Source organism: Antrostomus carolinensis, unplaced genomic scaffold, assembly GCF_000700745.2.
Source record: "Antrostomus carolinensis isolate BGI_N321 unplaced genomic scaffold, ASM70074v2 scaffold30251, whole genome shotgun sequence".
Taxonomy (NCBI): domain Eukaryota; kingdom Metazoa; phylum Chordata; class Aves; order Caprimulgiformes; family Caprimulgidae; genus Antrostomus; species Antrostomus carolinensis.
The window spans coordinates 1-25,761 of NW_010293994.1; the positions used below are offsets into that span (position 1 = coordinate 1).

The following is a 25,761-nucleotide window of genomic DNA, read 5'->3' on the forward strand; positions in this document are numbered from 1 at the left end:
AACGGCTCCCTGCTTGGGTGCTCTAGTCTGTCACGGGGCCCTCGCACCAGCGATTTCCATTAGTAATTTTAATGTGATTTTTACTTCAATACTCAAGACATCATCCGAACAGCATACAGTTTCTTATTCCAAATACATTTTTTAAACCGTTTCTTACAGAAAATTGCTAACCGCTGCCACAGGGGAAACAACCTCCCGAAGCCACCACCATGAAGTACAAGCCACGCTCGAGCACAGCCCATATGTCTGTTAGGGGCTCCCCCACACGACAGCCCTAAGCTGGCAGCAGTGTGTGTAAGTGAAGCCCCGTGTGTGCGTTTGTACAGGCACCCGGGTCTGTACCTACACGCACACCCCCCGCACAGGCTGCCGCTCCCCTCGGCTCCCCGCGCCCTGCGCCGGCAGGCGAAAAAAGCTCCCCTCGGCTCGCAGCGCTCTGCGCAGGCAGGCGGGAACCCCAAGCACAGGGAGGAAAAAAACTCACAAAACCCCAGTTTACCTGCATTACAAACCTACTGCCACAAGGGTGAACTCGTACCGCCGGGTCTTTCACAGGAAGAAAAAAAAAAAAAAACCCCAAATTTGTTGGATTCATTTCTTTATTTACAAATAGTCTTTCCCTGCTGGTTACTAATAGGTGTTCAGCACCAACCTGCATTCACTGTGATTCGCTTTTCGTATTCGGAGATGACAACACAGCAGGTTTCCCCACATCAAAGCTCTGACAGGAGTCTTTGAACTACAAAAGCTATAATCAAAAAGTATGTGGAATAAAAACCACCCTGAGACAGGATTTGTGTCATCAGCCTCATATGGTATAAAAAGTCATCTTTTAGCGTTCATTTATATTTAATTCAAAGTGAAATGAGCCTGAAACAAAAATATTGTTGTTTAAATGAGTTCCTTCTTGTATATTCCCATAGTAATACATGTGCTCTTAATTTGTAGGAAATAGATCCTGAAAGCATTGGCTGAGTCAGACTACTAAATTAATAAGTACTGATTGTCCTGTTGTTAAAAAAATAATAACCTAAAGATGCAGTTTGTTATGACATCCAGTAAACATTCTCCTTGGAGTACATCATTAAGCATGAACACACCTCACTTTTGTTTTTCCTTTTTTAATCTTGTATGTATTACTGTCCTTGTGACAAGGGCTAATGTTCTGAGTTTCTTGTCCTCCTACATGACAAAAAAAAAAGGATGCAGATGCATCCCCCCTCTCCGCCTCTTCTCAGCTTCTAGTAACTTCACAAAACCAAGCCATAGGTCTAGCTACTTGTCTCTTCAGAGACCCTACAACAAGTTATTTTTTTCAAACTTTAAGTGTGTCCCTAAGAAAGAAGGTGCAAACTGGCTGTCTGGCTCTGTAGAGGAATACGGAACATCTCCCCCAAATGCCATCATTTGCAGTGACCATCCCATCCCATCCCATCCCATCCCATCCCATCCCATCTGTCATGGCCCACAAGCCATCAGGCTCAGCCTCAATAGGCTTCTGGTAGGACACTCACCAGCCTGCAGTACCTGAGTCCCATCATGCAAGAACTGTTTTCTACCTTTGCTTGTCCTTCCCAAGACTCCCTTGTGGCAAAAGAGATCTTGATTCCAACCTAGATCTGAAGAACATGACCAGGAGCAAAGACGGTGCTGCAGGTTCAGAGTGGCAGGATGAGGCAAATGTCACCATCACCGCAAGCTCATGGGCCTTGAGTCACAATGGGCATACTTCCAGTGGCACTTTGCCACTTTCCCATTGCCTTAGGGCTCCTTACTCGTGTCTCCTGACAAATCAAAACCAAACATCAGTAGAACCACCTGTTAGCTTTTTGTATCCTGCTTGTTTTTTGTAGTGTTCTCCAAGTGCTAACAGCAGTGGACATCCACTTGAGAGAGTCCAGCACAGAGCCACAACGTTGATTAAGGGAATGGAGCATCTCCCTCAGGAGGAAAGGCTGAGGGAGCTGGGTCTCTTTAGCTTGGAGGAGACTGAGGGGAGACCTCATTAGTGTTTATAAATCTGTAAAGGGAGAATGTCATGAGGATGGAGCCAGGCTCTTCTCAGTGATGTCCAATGATAAGACAAGGGGCAATGGGTGTGAGCTGGAACACAGGAGGTTCCACTTAAACTTGAGAAGAAACTTCTTTACAGGGAGGGTGACAGAGCCCTGGAACAGGCTGCCCAGGGAGGTTGTGGAGTCTCCTTCTCTGGAGACATTCAAGACCCACCTGGACACCTTCCTGTGTGATCTCATTTAGGTTCCTGCTCCGGCAGGGGGGATGGACTAGATGATCTTTTGAGGTCCCTTCCAATCCCTAACATTCTGTGATTCTGTGACACTCACTCACCCTCTTACCCAGATGACTTGATAGGCAAAGTACCCTGGAAGAGAAAGCGATGATCCTGTAATCTGCCCCATTATTTATTCCTTCTTGCTGAGCTTCCTGCGGATCCACAAGGAAAAAAATTCTATTAAGCATTCATTATGACCCTAACCAAGGGCAGATCAGCAACTCTGTTCCTGCTGGGAAACGGGTCCCTTTCTGTGCAGTGCTGACGCTTCAGAAAATTTCACTCAGCTGCAGTGGCATGAAGGTGCCACACTATTAGGCCACATGTTAAGTTCATATGTGTATTAACCAGGCTCATTTGTTACTGCTCCACTTCTGCGAGTTCCATCTATTCCCTGGCAAAGCCTTTAATGAATAAAGAAATAGCAGTCATGGTCCCATTTCGTATTGTCACAGAGCTGAAATGACAGAACAACTCTGGAGTTGTGTGCAGAAGCTTGTAGTTCTTTGCTGCTGTGCTCATCAGAATCTCACTGTGAACTCAGGCAGCCAGTTTGACATTCATCTGGACAACTAAGCAATACAAGGATATTCTCCAGAAGGCACAGGGCTTAACACCACTGACATGAAGTTAAGAATAAACAGTCTGTCCTAAATGATCTCCCTCTAGGTTGTTTGGAAAACTTACAACAGAAGAACCTGGAGTCTTTGTGAAGGTGATTCTCAGCACAGACAACAAGGCACACAACTGACTTCTTGCTATGAAAGCTTCAACCTTTGAATCTAGCAAAATTTTTACAAGATAAACTCAGGAATTAGTTCTTTGAATTGTGGAAAAAAAGTGGCAACAGTTTCCCAACTCAAAAGGAATTGCTGCCAGTCTCATAGAACTGAAGTCTATAAAGTAAAAGAAAGACATGATGATTGCTAAGATAAAGACCAAGCTCAGTGTAGGTGAGCTTAAATGGTTTTTTACCAGGTACTTGTCTTCTAGTAGTCTTCAATGGCTTATCACCCGTTCCTCTAGTGACTATCATCTTCAGAGCTCTACATTGGCAGAAACACGGAATATGTCAGTCAAAACCATGTGCATCCCTCAGGTCTTCAGCCCAGCTACTTAACTTGGTCTAGATTCAATGTCACCATCAGCACCCAAGGTTATCTTGCTTGCATCAGCCCTCTGGGGACTGAGCTTCCTCCCCATGTTTGGAGAAATTCCTGATGAATAGCATGAGGATACTCACCAGATACTCTTTGATAGTTCTTCATATGGACAGCACATTATTATCTGCATCTGCTCGGTGTCTCAGTACTGAAGGTCCCAGCTTGTCATTCGTACTTGAGTCATGACACAGTTCAGTGAAGCTGCAGTTCAGAGCAATTTCAGCTGGCTGTGTGCCTTCATATATATATGCCTGGTCATATTTAGTTTTTTGTTTGTTGTTTGGTTGTTTGTTTTTTTTAACTTCTTCGTACCAAAGTTTCTGAAGGGCAATATTCTATTCACAGCTGTTGAAAATTATCTGCTTTTGGAAAATTATCTGGAATTCTCTCTAAATTTGCTGGAATTCTCTATCTCCTTACAACATTTTCCTGAGATGCTACATCTTACAGGATCAACCACTTCACCCATGAAGAGTTAGCAAGCTCTGTGCACTTTGACTCAATCTATTTATACAGCCTTTCGGGGGTGTGGGGGTGGAAAGGCTAGTACCTCTGCCTAATTCAATTAGTCCGTGGTCTGTTAACCATGACACAGAAGAATTGTATGTACTTTGTGATTTCAGGAATTTTGCTTTGCTATATTGACAGGTCTACATTACTCATGCTAGTGTAGGAAGGGTGGAATTGTAAGGCTTAAGGGGCTAGTATATCACAAAAACATTAAAATAATTGAGAATATCTGGATGGGCTGAGAATTTATACCAGTGCATTAACCTCCATGACAGTTGTGCACAAAAAACATCCCCCTGCACATTCCCAAATCAGCCTATATCAGCTTCTGAAGGAGGCTGTACAGCTACTCAAAGAATTCTGAGGTGGCCTTGAGATCAAGCCTTGGACTGAAAAAAATCAAACCCAAATGCCACAGTTCCCGAGTTCAGGAGGTCAATAAAGCAGCTACAGGGATGTAGCCCTTCCAGGGACCTATACCAGGATCTGCTCAGAACAAGAACAAGTTACTAGTCACTGTAGCATAATTGTAGTTCTCAGGGATGAGATTCTATTTCAGATCTCATGAGCTGCTCTGTAGCTTGCTTCTGGCAAACCTCAGCTGTCATTGGCTTGAGACGAAACTGAGGTCACACTGAGCTCATACTGCTCGTGCACAGTGTGAGGAAATGGTGTCAGCAGATGGTTCTGGTGGACACTGTCACTTAGAAACCAAGTCCTAAGCCTCACCTCACCTCCTTATACAGGTACAGTGGCAGCTACACTGACAGCGCTCCTTTGAAGAGACAAATTTCTGGTTGGCAACCGCTTCACCTGTAGTTCCAATGGGATGGGTGTTAATTTATGTCAGGCACTATATAGGCAATTACTTTTTAGGGGTTAAAAGTGGAACAGCTTTGAACCTATCAAAGGGGGGAAAAAAACATTCCCAAATTTATACTCAGACATTACCTATGATCTTGCTATCAACTCTCCCAATAAATAATAATGATACTGCTGCAGTATTAGATTATAATATTAATCTCAATTAACAAGCTTTACCAATTTCTCAAATGCCACTTGTTTATTTTGGAAATCATGGAGGAACAATTTTACTAGCTCTGGTCAGCCATGCAAATGTTTTAAAAAAAGGATTTACTCCTTTCACAAACATACATATAACTTTGGAGATGGAGGAGACTGTTTAGAAGTCACCTGTTAATCAGGTATTAGCAGTATGCATTTTCCCACACTGTCTTGGAATTATGCCCTAGAAAGTCATCACTCTGAATGCAAGAGAAGTCAATGTAATCCTTCGATTTTGCCAACCCCAGGAGTAAACAATTAGTCCTAACACAAGAGCTTTGTAAAGCAGCTGGACCCAGACTGAGCCAACCAAACGTTCTGGTGGGGTCAGGCAGCAGTAACCGTGTCCCAACAGCAGCCTGAGCTAGATTGAAGCAAACAGCCAAAGTTCAATAGTATCCTGGTGAAAAATGGAAAGCACTAGCTTGACTTTCTACCCCAAAATAAAAACCACTTTATAACAGTGTTCTGATCCCCAACTTTCCAAACTAGTGACAAGACTCTCCTTCCCACTCCCAACACTGATTACAATGACAGGAGTCACAAAGACAAATCTGCCAGTGTCACAACCGGCAATCCCAGAGATGCTGTCCCCTGCTGCTTCCACAACTGCAGTTCACCTTTTTTTCCAAGGCTCTGCAGAAATTCCAGCAGGAGGAGAGGAGAGAGAGCAGAGAGAGAGCAGAGAGTGCTTACACATGCGAAAGATGGCACACCTCCATCCTGACTCCACTTCTGCAGTCACCACTGAGTGTCTGTGAAAGGCCCTTAGTTATTGCAAACGTGTTTTCTGAGCTTGTGCAAGGATGCTGGTGTATGAGAGTTTCCAACGCAGAACCTTAGGGTTAGGGTTGGAAAAATCCAAAACTTCAAATAAAAAAAGAATGAGTTTCAGAGTAGACAGATAACGGGATTTTTGGGCTGCTGGCTTACTAGAGTTCTGAGATAGTTCAGAGTTTCCCAGCTACAAAGGGAATGTGCTAGCTCGGCTGACTTCAAATGCAGGGAATAAAACAAAAAAAAATGTTACTGAACGTGGCAGGATAAAGAAGAAGTTAAGGTCAGGAGAAGAGGGAGCAAAGAAACAAATACTGGTATTTAGTTTCTTCCATTGTACCATGCCTTGAATTTTCTTATTTTGAAAGCAGAAGGAAGCAGGTTCTCTTGACCCTTATTTCCTGCATCCCTCCTGCTGTCTGTAAAAAATAATTGCTATTTCCAGCATCTGTCTCCAGAAGCCAAGAAGGGCCTTATTTTTAGAAAGACATAGTGGGGGGAAAAAGTAGCATGCTTGTATGTGCAGTGTTCAGATGTAGGACTTGGGTACGTACTGAGCAATACTTGAGCATTTTTAAACATACAAATGGTTAGAAATACAAGTTATTTCACTCCCCACAATTTTGTTAGGCCCTTGTCTTTTCTGTGTGTTTTGGCCTTTTTCTTTCTGCCACAAACCCTACACCATCGTGGGGCAACAGCTGGCGAGGTCTCACCCTTTCTCTCCCACTAAGTGGAAAAGTATGTATTTGGCAGCTTTTGCTCCTTGGAGAAAAGAAAGGCGGATCTCAGGGAAATCCCCAGATGCAGAGTGAGCCACTGCAGCTTCTAAAGCTAATCACCCTGGAGGTGGAACAACACAAAACATGGTTGCCCTACAGAACTACTAGGTGATTTTTAAAATCATCGATAAATCCTTTTATAGCTTTTTCCCCTCTCCTGAATATGCCCACAAGTCCTCTGCTCTCTTAGGAATCTCCCTTCACTCCTTCCTGTCCCATACAGACAGATCTCGGAGGAAGTCCAAGGTTTTAATTTCTATCAGTCTCATTTGTGTGAAATCAATCCTTTATCTATTGCCTCTTCCTGCCTCTCAAAGCAGCAATATAAACAGAGACAATAAGCTTTACTAAAACATCCGTGGCAAAAATTATTCAGTATGTGAGTCCAAATCACAGATGAAAAGCAAACAGGAAAGCTAGCACAACATCAGAAGAGACCTCTTTAGGATTTGCAGAATCTGCACAAATGCACATAGGAAAGATGAGAGGTGAGGATTAGGAGGTAGTGTCCAGCAAGTATCTATCTGCCTTTATACAACAATATGACAATCTGAAAAAAAACTTCATTTTAAAGAAAATCTTACATCCTGAGTGGCCAAATAGCCTATAAAATCAAGTTTGCTTACTCTGAAAGAAGTTGTTTGAACCATGGCTTAAAGGTTTATAAGAAATGACTGTGCATTTCATGCAGATGGGCTCCAGAGACTACTGGCTAATAGAAACCATAGCACCTTCTAAACCTTCTTCTAATTTCTGGTAACTTCCTTCCACCTGCCATCTTTAATTTTTTTATTTATTGAATGTAAGTTTCCAAACAGCACAGACCCAGTCCAGATCTACAGGATCATTTTAGAAGTGAAATTAGATTTCCTACCAGCAAGACAAGCCACTAGAAGTATTATTTCCAGCAGAAAACAAAATTAGGTAGTCATTTAAAAAACCAGAGGTGGATAAAGTCCAAATGCAAGTCTGTGCAACTATCTCTTAATCATCAAATCAATGCCTTTCACTAACAGAAAATATTTAATGGCCTTTTCTGAAGCTTCTTAAAGTGTCTGCAAGTTACTGCAACAGAGGTCATGCTTACGCTGAAGCCTAATGCCTTTGACAATATTAATATATGTTCAAAGTCACCCAGCATACATCCATTTAAGTAATTCAAATCAGAATAACCCATTTCAAATCAGTTGTGGCAACCAGGTTTCTGTAATGCCAGCTTGGCCATCTAGTCTGCTGTGGATCCAAACACTACTACTTTTCTGTATCATTAAAAAGTAAATACTGAAAACAACACAAATCAGTAGAAGCCAGCATGTATCAAAGCCTCAATAAAATAAACTCCACGTTAAGCAAAGCGACACAGTTTCTCTTAACTTTTACAGTCAAGAGACGTGTTTGAATTGACTCTTTGTAATACCAAAAGCACCTTCCACAACTCACTACACGTGCTGATGAACTTCCATTGTTCAGCCTTACTCGGATCCTAGGGAGAAAACTATGTTGTGAGGGATCTTGTTCTGGCAGGAAGCTGGGCTTGATGTTAGAATAGATTTGATATGGACATACCTAACAAAACAAAAACCCAACAAACCAAAACCAACAAACAAATACACAAACAAAGAAAGCCCAACAAACCAAACAACTCCAATCTAAAATAAAAAATTTAGACCGATATTAAGGCTGTACACTTAAAAGCGGAAGATAAATCCAAACCCTTTGAAAGCATTCTTAACTTGGTTGCTTTATACATTCAGTACTGGTTTTGGCTCAGTTTATAAACACTGCATTAATAAAGATGAGTAAATTTCTAGCTTAGCATTAAGCATTTAAGCCTTTGAAATACAAATCTTCCAAAGGATAATAATTTTCAATTCCTCATGATATGACACGCAATCAAAATTAACTCTGTATATTTACACCCATCATTTTAAAGAATGCTTTCATGCTAGCACACTTTGAATTAAAGTCTTTCAATAAATACAGGAAGAAGGAACACGGAGTTTTGCAGATGGGTTTTATGACTTCTTTTTAGGCTCAGAAGTTATTATTACAGCCAATTTTTGAAACAAAGTACCACATGTAGCTGGTGGAAAAAGCACAGAAGTAATGTAATAGTTGTCAGTATGTTCATCTTTGAGTATTGTCAAATTATCAAAAGCCTAGTTCTTCCAAATTATACTATTGATACTTGCATGTTACATGCATGCATTAAAATTTTGCTTTGAAATATGTTTTGACCAATGTTTCAAACCACTGATTGCAAGATATCTTAAATGCCATGTATGACTTGGTCAGCATTTTTCTACACCTTCTTGGTGACAACTTCGAAAAAAGATTTAGATCGCAGATTTTGATCTCAAATATATAAAAAAACCTGTTTTGAAAATATCTCAAATTCGATGTATTCTCATGTATTCAATTCTCATGTATTTAATGAAATACATGAAAATAAATACATGATAATTTATTTAATTAATTATTTATTTAAATAAATAAATAAATACATGAAAATTAAATACATTCTCATGTATTTAATGAAAAACATGAGCCGACAATGTGCACTTGCAGCCGTGTCTTTTACACAGAAACATTAGTAAAGCAAAATGGATTACATCAGAGTTCACTTTTCTAAGATTTGTACCAGTTTTTCAACTTCTGTACTAGCATTCATGTATGCAAGTATAATGCAATTTATATGCAGAATGCATAAGTTACTTGCAACTCATTCATTTTGTAGCCAAATTGGTGTTAAACAGGCTAGTATGTGAAAGGCTAGATAAAAGTTGCACCTTATAAAGCCAAAGCAGATGTTTTAACTTAGAGTTTTAATATAGCAATCAAAGGAAATTCCAAATACTGTACAGTGAAGTGTAGTATAGTACACTATATACTGTTATAATACACTATTGTTACATTACAGATAAAAAAAATCAAATATAATCAGTACAGCAATCACAAATAAAACAAACCAAACTGTGCTGGATAACAGCCAGTGCTGTGAAGATGGTAGAGTTTCTATGCTAATTTATTTTTAATTCAACATGTAAAGCACTTACTGTTTAAAAAGATTTGTTTTCTAAATATATACACTATTTTAATTCTTATTTATACATTTTAAATAGCATTCCCTCCTAAAAGTGCACTCTTTCATTCTTGGCAATAATCCTCATTAAACGTAAAATAATTCTGGAAATACCACTCTTGTTTCAACCTTTTATTGCTCAACCACAGGCATAAGGGCTCAGAGGGAATCCTGCATTCTAAAGATCTTAAGCAGCTTCTTCAGTTTTAAGAAGCTAAACTGATATCCACAAGCAAAACAAAGAAATCACTTACTGGTTGTGGTTTGTTTTTTTAAACAGAAGGCTGAACTTCATATTATTATTATTTTACAAAAGCATGTAGATTCTATTTGAAAATGGGAGCCAAACAAATGTAGAGATAACAGTGGCATCTTCTTAAATAATTCATTTTTCATAGGCTTCAGATGGAGCATCACTCTCCCAATGGTAAGCACACTGTGAATGTTATCCTGTGACATTTTCAGCGCATTGAAAAAGCAGCAAGCGACTCTGCTAACCTTGTGACAGTGACAATAGATTCTACTTTCTGAAAGACTGTAAATTAAGTATTTTGTTCTTGAAAGTATGCCTGTTGCACAGGGTTGCCAGCACACAGCCTTGTGGCACTGTGCCTCTGTGAAGCTGCTAGAGCATTTTGTTGGAGGCAATGTCTAGCTCACATTTTGTATCTATCAGAAAACTAGTAAACTATGTGAGATTCACAAAACCAACAAGATACATTGCTAGTTTGTGACTATAACAGTGAAGACATCCCAAACATATTTATATGATTTCATTTGAAAAGCTATGTATTTTCCCTCACTGAAATGCAAACAATTCACAGAGAAACAGCAGTATCAAGAAGTCAGCCTTACTAAGCAGCCAGCCATTTCAAGCAGTAAAAATCTTGAATTTGCCTGGAAAAGTGATCTGTTCTCCTGAGGTTTTACATGTGTTCATCAACAACCTAGTTCATACTCCTTTTTTTTTTTTTTTTTTACTGAGCTGGTATTTTCAGTAATCATCTTTAATTTTGGTTATACATACTAAGCCATTTTAAAGTGTAGGATTTTTAAATAATTTTTCTCTGCCATGATACCCTGTGTAGAAGGTGGTTGGCCTCTAGACAAGAAAGTAATCAAGGCAGGTACTCAAAAAGCATTTAGAACCACAGCCTCTGTCCACAGGCAATTCAGTAGCAAGAAGTTGGGGGGTCTTTTTGAGAACGGGACACTCTTCACACCATTGAAAGTCCTATTGACATGGCTTCACACCCACAATGAGTCAGTATCTTCCCTGCCCTTGTACCCCACCACCATCTTCCTGACCCTACCAGGGAAATCTAACAAGCAAAAGGGTGCTCCCAAGACACGCACACAGATTTGCCTTAACTTACATCTGCACCTACTGCTAGCAATCAAATGAAACATCTGTTCAAACTTAAACTTCAGTGTTCTTTATTTCACTTCTCCTGTACAGTTACACATCTCACTGGCATGTAGATAAAGTTTAGCTTCACTTGATAGTATCAAAAGCCATCTTTCTCACAAACATTGGTATTTAAATGCATGAGAAAGCTATGTGAAATAAGAACACTGCAAAGAAATATCCACAATCCTCCTTTACACCAGAGGAATTCACATCAGCAGATCTTGTGATTTTGACACCATCTTACCATTCCTTTTTGAGACCAATTTGGTTTAGGAACCAGAGAGTTCTGATCTACATGACTTGAGTGGACCCAAGATGAGACTAAGAGTGAGTCAAATAGAGCTATTATCTGTGTCTATTTCTATTTAGAGAAGGAAAATATCAAATTACTGCTGAAATGGGAAGTGTGTCAGAATTAAACCAAGCCTTCCTCTTTACACAGTAAAAGCCACACAGACTTCTATAGTCTTACCAGAAAGGCATGAAAGTTAGCATCTTACCTTGAAATAAGGATGATGTGCAATAAATATTTCAATTTATTTCAAACTTAAAGTTCTCTCATATACATTGCACATTTATTCTTTTTTCAGCTGAGGAAGACTTCTTTTTCTAAGCAAAAGGTTTAAAATGTCTAAGTGATAGTTACCTTGTCTAAATTGCAAGAGATGCAGGAGATTCCTCCCTCTCAGCCTCTCCTGACTTAAAACTCCTTCCCAGGAACATGCCACCAGGACATTTTTCTAAACTTCACACTGTGACAAAGCACAAACCTCTACTCAACTTTTTCTACACAGAAGTAGCCTTCAGACAGCTAGACCGATTCATGGGAGACTAAATGTTTTCAGAAGTCATGGCAGGCTTCCAGCTGCTGCATGTGCATCCTGTTTCTCACTGAATAAGCCCTGCCAGTTAATCAGTGCATCAGCAAGGTCAGTTCTGGTGAGCCAAATTACCTCATACATCCCAAGCTTCCAAATTGCTAACTTACAGGTTAGCAATTTGAGATCTTAAATTTTTTCAGTTGTTTGTGAAAAGGTGATTCTTATTTTTTACCTGTAAGTAGTGTACTAAATCATAAAATATTTATTCCCTCTACATAAAAAGTTAACCAACAGAGGCATTTTAATTTACTTTGACAAAACAGGGGCTATTCTTTAAGTGACTTGCTTCAGAAAATTTTTACATACAAAAATAAATCCTCCCTTATGGGACATTTTATCATACTAATGCTTAGAACTGTTTAGTGATTAGAAATGTAAAAAGTGAGGAGACTTTTCTGAATACAAACATATACAATACAAACAGCATTTGTGAACTGGTAAAAACCCACATGTGCACAAACACAGACTTCAATATTTAAATGCTCTTAATTCCTTTGGAGTTGTATTAACATCTTTCATCCATTCAATGTTACTTTACCATTAGAGGAAGCAACAATAGTGCACTTAGATATGACTATGATGATAGGAAGCAAAGTGCAGTATCAGATACACATTCCATCCTCAGGGAGCAAGCACAATGGCTGTTTCTTTAAAACTAGCACTGCAGCTCTGATGAACACGCTATTTAAATGGATGCCGGCTATATTATCATTGATGGAGGGAAATCTGCATCACAAACTGAAGTGTGGCTAATAGAGGTGGGTAGTCTATATTTATAGACACTGAAACAGCACGTATTCCTTGTTTCCATGGAGTAAAGAGTGAGCTTCCAAAAGCTCAATTATCACTGAACACTTTAGGATAATGTATGTTAGAGAGTCATTTCCTTCCAATAAATTGTTAATTTGGTCTGAAGAGGACAGCTGTTATTTAATTTTTGCCATCACTGACCAATGCTAGTAATCAAAGTCTTTTAACAGAAATGGATTTGCCATTGAACATTTGGTGTTTCTTGCAATTGCCAACTTCTTCTCTCCTGTAGTTGTATTAAAAGTTGCACAACGTCTGACCAACTCGGTATTGGGGAGGAAATAAAAACATGCTATCGCTTACTAACAGAGCACCAAAATGGTTGTGTTGGCTCAGACAGCCATGCATAACCACACCACATTCACTTTATCTTCACCATACACTAAGTAGCCTTTTTTCTAACTTGCTTAAACTGCCAATATGCAGAAATTAGAGTTTACTAAAGTTATTTATTCCAAGATTTCTGACAAGTGCTGTATGAATTATTTTTTTTTTAAATCTGAGGAAGTGCTAGCACAACGCAATTAAATTACTGTATATGCTGCATTATCAAATTTATCTGAAGTTTAGTTTCAGCTGCTTTTTGAAATTTATGTATCATTCATGTTTATAGTATATTTTTGAGTGGAACTAAGTACCTGGGACAGGATTAACTTTGTCATGTTTCTAGTTTTGCCTGTTCTAGCCTTTCCAGTAACCTTAAACTAGCATGGTAAGAACCTTGCATGGGCTTAAATTTTAAGACTTTTAAGAAATTAAAAATTACAAAGAATTTTCAAGAACCCACATTTACAGCAGATATTCATCTCAGTGCATTTCCTAATAACTAATTTACAGGTAACAGAGCCAGCCTGGGCAGCCGTACGGTAATATTGAAAGCTATTGCCAATCACACACTTGCTTATCATGCACTGAATAAGATGATATAATCTTTGACATACATAGAAGATTTAATAACTAATCACTTTGTGTGGCCCAGCCAATAAACATTACATTTGAACAGTAATTTCTTCTACCCTTATTAGATTTTAACCTATCAAGAGTGATCCATTGGCTCAGTTGCATTAGTGATTCCTGCATCTTGACTATCCATCTCCTCAAGCTCCTCAACAGAATTTCCCTTTTGTGCTTTAGACCTTGCAGGGAATGTTGTTCCCACAGAATTCACCGTATTACCATCAGTTGATTCAGTATTCAAGTGTTCAGTACCACCTGGTGCAGAAAACGATTCAGGTAAGCCAGCCTGAAAGCTCCCAGTTTTAGCAGTTGAACTCACTGCCTCTACTTTTCTTTGAGATAAATCAACTGAGGCTGACTGCTCTGTATTCTGATCCCGCAAATGTCTATCCATTGAAGCCTGAATAGAAGAGACCATTTCCTGCAACTTTTTTCTCTGTGCCTCAATCAAAGTGGGGTCAAGCTGCCTGCTGTCTCTCATTGTCACCACTCCCGGAGCAATTCGGATAAGCTCACTGTTACCAGAAGCAGCTGTGAATGCAGAAGGCTCAATTTTAGCAGAAGGACTGAAGTCTGTTTCTGTGCTATGCTTTCTTAACAGTGGTGTTTCCCTGGCTCTTTGATCGTGTTGTTGACTACTAGATGCAGTTCCTAGGGAATGGCCCTTTCCTTGAAATGCAGTTATGTTATGTAGCTGTTCAGATTTCTTTTTCACTACTCCACCACTACCCAGCTTCAGCATTCCGTGTGAAGGACTTGCTTCCCTGCTTCTTGAAGTAACTTCTGCTCGCACTTGACTTAAGGCCTCTTTGACCAACTCTTCAACATCAGGACCAATAGGAAAATGCCCAGCAGCATCCACACACAGCTCTAATCTGTCTTCTGCCGCGTTGTACACAAAGTTTTTACCAGGCAGGTGTGGAAAAGTACAGTGCTTGCCATCAGCCAAACCTATGAAGATAGAAAAAGTTATTCAAAGTGCTCACATATTTTAAGGCATGCGCTGAGTACACAGTAATTATTATATTTAAACTTATTGCATTGAGTATGTACAAACAACCACACTGAAACTTACTACTGTGGGAGAAAACCAATTTAGGCGTGTGTGCCATTCAATAGCAGTCACAGTATAGCCCTAAGATGCTGCTGCCTTCTATGGTGACTCTAATGAGGAGACAGGACTGTAGTATTACCAGAGAAAACAGCCACCTTGCTGGGACTTACAGTTCCAACACAACAGAAGTTATAGAAATAGTACACGCTTTCACTAACACAAAGCAAGCCAAACCCCACCACTACCACCACCACCCCTCGCCCCAAAACCACACAAAAAACCCCAAACATACAAAAAAACCCCAGAAAACTGCCAAAGAGCACATTTCAAATCACTGTCTATCTGGAGAAGTACTATTTAAGACCACTTCCATACTAGTTAGAATTGTAGTAGGATTTCAGTGTGTACAACTGCTGCTAAGCCTGAGGAATTTCAAATTTACTATTTGTCTTCTTCTCAGAGAGGAAGTGTTGCTAGAGAAACAAAAGTGTTTCATGCTTACAAACATGAGGCATAATATTTTTGATTTGCTGTTTGTTTCATCGTTCCACTTACAATTTGACTGATCTGCTAAAATTGAGAGTACACGAGACTAAATTCTGAAGCTGCTCTGTGTCAAAAACGGACAACATTCAGTTTTCCAGTTTATCATTATAAAATACAAAATAACTCTTCCAACTCTGTCTCATATAGGCTATGGTAAAAGCAGTAAGGTATCACTTTAGTGATGACAGCTTTCTGTGAGTTAAAAGATATCTGCAGATGAAAACTTGGCTGCAACAACTCTCTTCAATTCTGTCAGCTGTGCAAGGAGAGCTACAATAAAAACGCTACTTTTTAAAAAGTGCCAGGAATAGGTAGATTAATGGGATTTTTCATCATATTCTCTTACAATTCTTGACAAAAAACACCAGAAATTATGCAAAAGGGAAGAAACACAACAAGCAAATCCCATTTCTATGTTATCAAATACAATGCAGCCAAAACAAGTATTCTGGGCATCAGTGAAAAACGATTTGAAACATTATTAAATTGTTTTTATACCGATGAACCAACTGATCAGCTGCACTCATCCTCCACAGCTTCTGATTCATACACTTATACAGTTGCAGAAATCTACAGGTGAGATTTTATTTCAGGAACTTCAGACACAGAGCTCCTTTCTTTACATATCCTTGTGAACCAATAACCAAAGAGCCAAAACACGCACAGAAAAAAAATTGACCCCAAACATCTATCCATCTGACTTTGCCTGAAGAACGTATTTTAACTACGTAATTTACCAGCTCAACCTTCATTTGCAAAAGAGAGTTTGCAGTTGTAACAGCTGCTATAATAGACCAAAACTGCCTTTGAAATTGCAATCCTGAAATCTCACAATAAGGTCTTAAACAAGATCTACTAAATCAAATTTCAAATGATTAACAAGTATCTACACTTGATAGAAAGCTTTGTTCCAAATGTCCAGTATAGTAGTTGCATTATTACATTAACTAAAATATTACAAATAGTTAAGGAGCTTCTTTAAAATACTTAGATTTTTTTACACTGTAATTGTTCAATGTGGAAATTTGTAGTTCATAAAACATTAAAAGTCATGCAAGTATGTTAATACTGAAATAGTAATTCTACATACCAAGGTAGGGTAAAATACCTGCACACATGGAAACGCGACAATGTTCAAATACGGAATATCATCTCCCACAGCTTTAGTTCTTACATTGTCAATTGGCAAAAATGACTTCTAAGTCAGGCATTTTCTGTGAGTTAACGACCAGCTGAGTTAAAATCCCTTGGATTCATTTCAGGTTCTCAACTCTGACTAGTCATTAATGGGTCCAAAATGTCCTTCCATCAGGCGCTGTCTAAGCTAATTCACTTGCCATGCACAAGACACCAGTCTTTACTGTACAAGCATAGAAAAAGAAAGGAAACTAAAAGGAAAGAGATCTGTTATAAGACACTGGCATGCTAATTCTATTACCCAGGCTAAGAATTCAGTGAGAGACAGTGGGCATAGAGTATACCACACACTTTAATTACTGCAAACAGAACAGAAATTACATGGTAAAATACCTGTTTCCAGATATAACCAAGATTAAGTTAAGGCTGATAAAACTGCCTAAGAAGAAATCAAACAGTAAGGAAGCAGAAAAGGAATCATTATTATAGATGAAACCACAAGAGCGAAACTATGAATGCTAAACTGACTTCAATACAAAAATGAACTTTAAATGAGAGAAAATAACTGAACAGTACTTTCTTCTCTAAAGAAATAGATGTTATTCTTTGTAGATAGTGTTTGTAAAGCTGTCTAAAAATCAAATATACTCTAACTACTTGCTTCATTATTCTGCACATAGTCCAAGATGCAACATTTATCAATGTAAGAAAGGGATGGATAGCTTTGCTTTTAAACAGTCTTAGGAATATGAAAGACAAATTTAACCAACCATTTAAATTTAAAACATGCAGTATTCCTGCATAAATATCTATCATGAAGCACACTAGAAAGATGAACTGCCTATCCAGTAAGTGTTTTAAAGTATAACAGGAATAGGCCCTATGATCTTCCCTTTGACCTTTCTGGGGAAAAAAAAAAAAGTTTTAAAAAAATCAGTTGACTTATTGAAGTTGTTTGTACAATTCAGGAAGTTTAAATGGAGATGTATGGTTGTAGAGAAAATTTCAGAAAAGAAGATATTTAAGTTGAATGAACCAGTCTTAGTCAGATTCCCTAATCTTAGGTTCTTTGAGGGAGCATAAGGAATTCTACAATATTATGAAAATATACCATGGTAGTAAAATAAAAATATATTCATGCTTACAAGTGACTCAATACCAATTTACAGTTTTAAAGATTTGAAAACAGAGGAAGGAAGGGATAAAAACAAAAACAAAAAATACCTGTGGTTTTCTTCATTATGCTGTAGAATACTCCACCCTGCTGAAACAACTGAGGAAGTCCCTTTGCGTAAGACCAAACATCTTCTCCTGTAAGAATCAAAACATGGTCTTCAGAATTAAGCAGACATGCTTTAACATTATAGATAATGGCTAAAAATGTAACTCCTTGAACCAAAGCCTGAATCCTTACCCTCTTCAATACAATTAAGAATTTGAATTTTTATTGCAGATTTACAGAATATGTGCCCAGGACACTGAGAAACTTTCAGGTAAATGTATCACCGTCTGCAGTCAAGTATCCTACATGTTCTAGTATAAAGGTTCCCAAATTTGATTTCATCCAAGCTGCAGCTCCTGGTTCTTTGCCAGGCCCTACACACAAGTCTCCATTCCTCTCCTACCCATGCTTTCAACATAAAACTAGGAAATGACTAACACACTTCCAAAATTCAAGCACGTACCCTTGCACATTAAAACCTCAATTCTATGTCCCTACACCTTCTCAAAAACCAGCTCTCAATTTCACAGCTGCCACACAGCAGAGTTTATACTGTAGCTGAGATACAGACGTCCGTCCAGGCAGCTGCCTAGAAGCTATGTCTGCACCTTGCTTTTCTCGAGAGCTGGAAACAAAATACCAACTGCGAGGCCCCAGCAGTCCTGTGCAACTGGCATTTTTCAAAGGTGCCAAAAATGGCATTGAAATGTGACAACTTTCAATGCCGCTGAGAGGAAAAAAAACAAACCCCAGACTATGTAAGGAAATGAATATAAAGAACAGAAAAACTGGGTTACAATGACAGAATATCGGTGACCTAACAGCACCTGCTAAATCAGTTCAGATCTGCATTTTTACCTGCACCCTTTTCCTCATTTTGCTAACCACTTACCTGCTTCAGAGAAGTGATGTGTGATGCAGCTGTCAAAGTGCTGCAAACAAAAAGCACTCATATTTTCCTGATGCAGAAACTGCTATGGTGCATATATGTTTTCAGAAAAAATTGCTTTTCCCACTTTATATCAAACATTCAGGGAACATACTGAGATACTTTAAATTGCACCCCTCCTTAGGCATCAAAGTCTCAGTAACCACGGCTCAATTTTCTATTAAAATTGGAGAATGAAGTTTAAACTGAAGTTTAACTGGATGCACTTACTACTTGGTATAGAGATAGCTGGAATGTGTGAGGCTGTAAAATATTATCCACCAATACCTCTTTGCTTGCTGTTATGAGCAAAATAATAGTTAAAAGTTGTTTTTAATAGCTTCCACATACTAAATCCCTCCTTGCATTTCTTTACTGCATATCCCACAAGGTGACTGTGGCCACTCTCCTATCCCACTCACCTCAGGTGAGAAAATGTTTCACCCTCATGACAGTGGCATTATGTGCTACTTTACACTCTGAAACCCTTCAAGCCACTCTATGTCTTTTCTGTTTCCCTTCCTGACAGGCACAAGACTCTGTACACTCCCCTGCTAGTCTGTCCCCCCACCAGAATGATTCTGTCACTCACCCCTCCAGGTGTTGAAAAGTCCCCATTCTCTATAAAAAGGTACAGCACATCTTCATTGTGTTTTGTTTTTAGGTATTTTTTAAAGACAGGAGACCTACATAATCTGATTTGGTTTAAATGCATTCCCTTGAGCCATATATGCTCTGGTTCATTGCATTCATTTGCACATCAAGCTCACAGATTTGGCCTTTACTTCCTAGTTTGTTACCTGGATGTTCTTGCTAACTACTCTTCTTTCTTACTTTCCATGATCTACTGAAGAAGATCTTGTCTTTTGACTTTATCCTGATAACTCCTGTCTACTGACTGCTAACAAATTTGAGGCTCCTCTACAGCTCTCACTGACTCCACTAAAAAAAAAAAAAAAAATAAGTAAAAGAAGCATTCTCTTGTCCTCCCCACTATTGCCACAGCTTTTCCTCTTCTTCAAACAGCTGCATGGAGCAAGGACAATCACTACTGATAACACTCAGTCTCATGTTTTTGCTGTTTCAAAAGGGGTTCACTGCCACCCTGCATCCTTATTCTCATTTACATTTTGGAATACACATCCCTATACACAATGGCTCCAGAGCATCACTGCTGTGGCTCTTCATTTTCCCCCAAGTCTTCTGATGGTTTAAATATTGCCCACAGGGATCAAAATATCCACTACACTGATAATTAACAGAATACAGTCGTCAATCTACTGAAGCCTGGGGAGACCACAGCCAGCAGCCACACAGTGCCTGACTCCATATGAAGGGCTCCTACATTGCTGCATCTAGCGATCTCTTCATATTGGAAGGGCTCCCTTCCCTTCCACAACACAACCACCAGGCTTTTAGAAGCAGCCTGGTTTTACATATTCATGACATTATCCAAGGCAAGATTCCCTGTTTGCTCTGGGCATGATTTTTCAAGCCTTGTACAAGAGAAGCATCACTGTTTAGATAGCCTTTTATGCAACACTAACAAGGACTACATGCAGAAAAGTATGGAGAGCAGAGCTCACAAAACAAAAGCATCAGCCACTGAAAGAAACACAAACTAATGATGCTGTTTTGATAAAGAGATCTCCTATTGGAACACCAAAAAAACCTCACAATTACAACCAGACTTTCCCTGATCAGATGAACTAGTGTGTGTGATTCAACTAAACTGCGTTTGCTGTTTGCATTTTTGTTGCTAGTTGGGTTTTACTGTTTGTTTTGGTTTTGTTTACCACGGCAGTAAGATGTTTACAGGTCACAAATTAGTTTGGGTGATCATTTAGTTTGATTAAAAACTCCCTCAAGACACTACATTTATCAAAGAAATTATGTTCTCTTCACTGTTCCCACTCCAGTGCACACTCTCAGACCAGACCTCAGCCCCACAACATTAAAGTTGCCACCAAATGAAGACTGTCCTACCCACAAGCACACCTCACACACTGCAGAAAAAGAGCAGGTGCAGACTAACCTATGCCAGTGGAAGACCAAGACCACCACTCCCTACAGCAGAGAGGACACACAGAAGTACAAAACAAATCAAAAGCTCAGTTGATAAACATAGGTTACAGGGAACTACAGCTGGCTTAAAAACAAGCTGTTTAATTCTAAGCAAATCCTGGTATTAATTAACACATTTAATTTAAACCTGGCTATTTTGATTTCTTGTGCACTGATAAGTTCATCAATGCAAAACAAATGGATCAAAATAGATTCATATTCCGCTTGCACATATCCAGAGTGTTTCCTTCTGCATGGGTGTCATTAAGTCTGTTTCAAAATACGATGTTTTAATTATGTTAACATAAAATTACAATTCCTGTAGTCATTTCCCTATGGAATTCTGTATTTTGAGCTAAACAAAAAAAAGAGGATAAAGCTTTACAAAAAATCATGCATAAGATGTTAAGTGGTCCAGAAATTACAGTATCTAATTTCCCAGGGCTTATTTTAAAATTATATACAGGAAAATTAAAGACCATGGTCTAAAATTTTAATAAGTTAACTAGCTGAGACCGGAAAAGAAAAATTCTAGTAACTGAAATAGGAATGAAGCATCGAGTCAGCAGCCTATAGGAGACCCTGTGTGACAGAAAAGCTTTTATGCATCCAGAATTAATAGTTATAGATGTCTGAAGGCACACTGTCACTATGGGCACCGAGGAAAAAAAATAAAAATTGTGTCTGGCCCAGTGAGCTATTTCAACAGCATCTCCCCTCCACAGATTCTAATCTGACTGCATTAGATGAATGTTTTTAGCAGAACAAAGTTACAGCAAGAGCGTGCAGGATAAGCTGACTCAGAACTTTGCAGCACTGTTTTTTAGTGCTACAGAAACATCATTGAGAAACACTGAAGCTTCTCATCCCAAAAAGGCTGAATATCCCACCTTGAGGAACTGCCACCCAAACTCTCTTAGGAAAATGCAAGGACTTGGGAAGTTTCTTAGAGTTTGTTTCCCCATTGAAAAATCACAATTGTAAATAGTCAACCATCTAGATTTTTTTCCACAAGTATCTCTTTAAAGGAAAATAAAGCCCTGATGAGAAAAGTGATTATACAAAAATAGCATCTTATTCAGTAGCTGCCTAAGTTGTTATAACTGGTTGGTTTATCATTTGCTGCCACTTTTACTTCTATTAGTAATGCAAAATGGATGCAGTCAGAGCAGGGTGAGGTAAATTCTATTCTAACCTGTGCTTTGAAAGCAGAATCTAACAGCAATGAGAGTCAAAGACAAAAATTGATTCCTGAATACAAGATCAGCTCACAGTTTATGGATAAGTACCTGAAAAAAAATGACACACCCTAATGCTGAAATAACTGAGATACTTTTAAAGCATGTCAGAGTTCTTTTGTAAGCCAATAACTACACTTTCAGCACTATTTCCTGAAAACAGGAAAGCACTCTTTTAAGCTTTATCTCAAAATTAAGACAGCTTTTAAACCTAACCTTTGCTGCACTTTGGAACTGTGGTGTAAATGTCAGTGTGACGAGGTGCCTAGTGATTCAGCACACTATCTTGCAAGAGACACAGGAGTAAACAATCAGGCTTGGAAAAGAATCAAAGTTCTGCTTGATGAACTTCTGACATACCACTCTGTGATTATATAATTGTTTCGTTTCTAAAACATCACATGCTTTAGCCACACCAAATCCCTCCAGCAAAAGAGAAGGCTCCCACAAAAAAACCCTGTAAACATTACTACTCAACTGGTTCACAGAGTTAAATGTATGATAATTACTGTGCTACTTCCTGCCAGTAAGCAGCAAGAACTGTGAAACTTGATGAAGAAAGTACACAAATGAAGGTCCAAGTCTCCTGAGTCCAAATATGAAAATAAAAACCACAGGCACCTGAGAAAAGTCCTTTTGTCTTGAATTATTAACAGCCAGATTTACATGACTGACAATTTATAAGCATAGCTTTGCAACCCTACTTCCCCCTTTGGGAATCAAATCTGTGTTTAGATTCTTTCAGTTTCTCCTCTGCTTACATTCTGAAATAATATTTTCCACAGCTTTTAAAAAGTACCAGATCTTAACTTAAAATTAGCAGATTAGCTAAGGAGACAATGTTGTGTCCATTTGCTTAAACAAACATAACTCCCTGTAGGGAGAAATGCCAGGACTTTATCCTACTACAAAGGTGAGAATTTGGTCCTCAAACTTCCAATGAGTGGACACTCAGTGTCCCCTTCTCACCTCTCCTCTAAATTTATTTCCTGAAACCTGAGGGAGATGTAGGAAAAAAGAGAGCATGTAGCTCACACACACACACACACAGAGCAGATGTGTGCCTAACAAAAGACAGGAAAATCAAATAGACAGAGAAACAGAAAACAGAAGAGGAAATGCAACAACTTCTAAACAGCAATTTTTAAAAGAGGACTTTTATAGCAAAGAAAGAATGAGTATCTCATATACACATCTTGAAAAGCACAACACTCAACAAATCACTGACAGCATGTTAAGTGTTCTTCTAATAGAGGAATAAAGGAACAAACCTTCTCCGTGTTTACAGAAAAGAAAAAAAAACGTGTGTAACTATAGTTTTTAAAATGTGACCTTCTACTTAAAAACACAATTCTAAACTATAATTTGAAGTCAGCCTTACCCATTAGTGTTGCTAGAAGACAAAGAGAATACATCTCCTTATCGACTTGCTCTTGAAGTTCCTTCGATGAGATTTTACTCGTCACAGCAACATCTTCATGCTTCACAGCGTGGGCTGAGTGTGCTGAAGCCGACTGCCTGCCTTCCTCCTTACCTTTCAGGATCTCTATCGCAATCCTGTCACCGTGCTGCAGAGGAACGGGCTCGTTTTCCATGCCTTCTTTGGGAGGCAGAAGCTCTTTAGGAGGAAAGCCATAGCGAATACACTGCAGATATGGAGGAATATTAAATTCTCTTGCGATGCTTTCCTGTAGTTCCAAGAAGGTGGTGGTGCACTTCAGGGTAAGCATCGACTGCCTCCCATCATTCGTGGTGATTCGAATTTTCTTTTCCTTTGTAGACGTTGGAGAATACGGGGTTTTTGTTGGTGTAGCAGGTGCAGACGATGGCCCCTCACGAACAGCCCCAGGAGAAGCAGTCCTAGGTTGCCCTTTATGCTCTTGTTTCATTTTTTCACTTTTCCTTTTTTGCATTACGGAAGCCTGGTCTGCAATGTTCTGCTGAATAGTTCTTTCAGCTTTGCTCATATTCAACTCCTCCTTGTGCAAAGTTTTTGTCTTCTGTCCAGTCAAAATAATTTTGGTTGGAAGTTGCGACTCTAACTCTTGTCCTTGCTGTACATCATCAGCTCTTTGGGCATGAGCACCATCAATATTTACAGGGGTGTAATCATCAGGGTTCTTTTTGGCAGTTTGATGCAATATTGTGTTGACAACTTTCTGAACAAGAATCTCACTACCAAATTCACCAGGGAAGTGCTTGGTAACAAGTTTCATGGCGACGTCATACACATTGCTGTTCAGAGATGTGTCACTTTCATACTGGAACCAGTAGACTGTCTCTCTCACCACTCTTCCACCCCACTCTAGAGTAATAGGAAAAGCTTCAGGGAGATTATCGTATTCTTTACCTTCCCAGTAGTGCTTGAATCCACAGCCACACTTGCCACCTGTAGACCTAGTATTAGTTCTGTCTCCATCCAAATACGAAACAGATCCGTCTTCTCTGACACGACGCACCAAGTTACCGTGACACCAGTTACAAGCAGTCAAACTACTCAGGCTATAGTCTGGTACCAGCACATCCTTTGCGGGGTTGTAAGAACACACCAAACTGTTCAGGGGAAAACTGTAATTTTTGTCAGGCCTTAGCTGGCCATGGGTACTTTTTGCCAGGTTGTAGAGTTTTCCCCCAGGAGCCAGCCACTCCGGAGGAACGTGATGCTCTGACAGAGCCCCACAGATGAGGCACCTGTGAAGGCGGTTGTCCATCACTGCTTTTTTGGCAGCTGCAGTGACTTCTTCGGGCTGGACTCCTATTACACCAGTCCTTCTGTAGAAATACTGATGCACATCAGCTACAAGACTGGGATGGATACCGTGTTTACTCATGAAAACCTCCTCCATGGCAGCAACGAGCCTCATCAAGTACTTATCTTGCAAACTTCTGTCTCCTCCAATAACACAACCACCATCCTCCTCTAACTTGATGTACTTTTTGATGAGGTCTTGAGGAACTCCCCAGGCTTTAGGAAGTAGCTTCCTAGGCAGTTTAGGTAAAGCAGCACCTTTTATTCCAACTAGAGGAATATAATGGTTACGTCCTGAGCTACTCCATGCGATGCAGATTGGCTTGTTCAACATGCCATCTTTTCCCATGCATTTTTCTAGAGGTACCAGACCAGGGAGGAACGTCGCTGAATAATCCCCGGAGCTTCGCATTCCGCTCAAGGAGTCTAACAGGATAATAGGGCGGTGAAGCACGTTGGCCAGACCAAAGATGTGAATATTCCTAAGGCCCATTGGCACACCTTCTGGAGGAACAAACAAAGGGTCACATTCATTGATAATGTCCTCCCACTCTGCTGCATCAATAAAGTCATGGAAAAGTGCCTTGTAGTGACTCAGATTCTCCTCAAAATGCTTCTTTAGATTCTCTCGCAGAGCATGCCAGAACAGTTCCCTGCCAACAAGTGCCCGCGAGACTGCGTGGACAAGGCAGTGGCCATCTCCATCCACGTGGACAGGAATGAGGCACTCCTGACTGTTGTTGGCCTTCTTGATGTCTTCCAGGGTGTCGTGCAGGTAGATGAGGCTGCCAGAGCGGTCCTTCCCGTAACCAATGGTTTCGACGTGCTCCGGCTCGATGAGGAAGGCGCGGTCACCCAAGAGGGAGCAGTCAAAGATGTCTCCCTGGTTCATCTCGGTGAGGAGCTTGGCTTTGCCAGTTTGCTTATCCATCCCGTAGCGGGCCAGGATGGGGGCCAGCAGCTTGCAGTGGTAGTTGGAGAGGCCCATGACTTTGACGAGCTCGGTGTTCCTGCGGGGCGGGCCGGCGCCGCTGACGCCCAGCAGCGCGTTTCGCAGCAGGTTGTGCAGCACCAGGTCGGGGTCCGTCACCT

At 39.8% G+C, this 25,761-nt stretch overlaps 1 protein-coding gene across 1 annotated transcript; it reads right to left on the minus strand.

Annotated features, from left to right (window-relative positions):
• Positions 1-12,898: 12,898 nt before the first annotated feature.
• Positions 12,899-25,755, minus strand: VCPIP1 (valosin containing protein interacting protein 1). Its single transcript, XM_010177507.2, has 3 exons — positions 23,302-25,755; positions 17,693-17,779; positions 12,899-14,682 (listed from the first exon to the last, which is right to left on the minus strand). The coding sequence occupies exons 1-3, from the start codon at positions 25,655-25,657 to the stop codon at positions 13,811-13,813; spliced, it is 3,315 nt and encodes a 1,104-aa protein (XP_010175809.2). The 5' UTR covers positions 25,658-25,755; the 3' UTR covers positions 12,899-13,810.
• Between the last annotated feature and the right edge of the window lie 6 nt (positions 25,756-25,761).

Coding starts and splice junctions, on each gene's coding strand:
- VCPIP1 (XM_010177507.2), bottom strand. CDS start 25,657: ATGGGCCTCTCCAACTACCACTGCAAGCTGCTGGCCCCCATCCTGGCC. Junction 17,780..23,301: donor TCTTCTAGCAACACTAATGG/GTAAGGCTGACT, acceptor TGATTCTTACAG/GAGAAGATGTTTGGTCTTAC. Junction 14,683..17,692: donor CATAATGAAGAAAACCACAG/GTATTTTTTGTT, acceptor CTATCTTCATAG/GTTTGGCTGATGGCAAGCAC.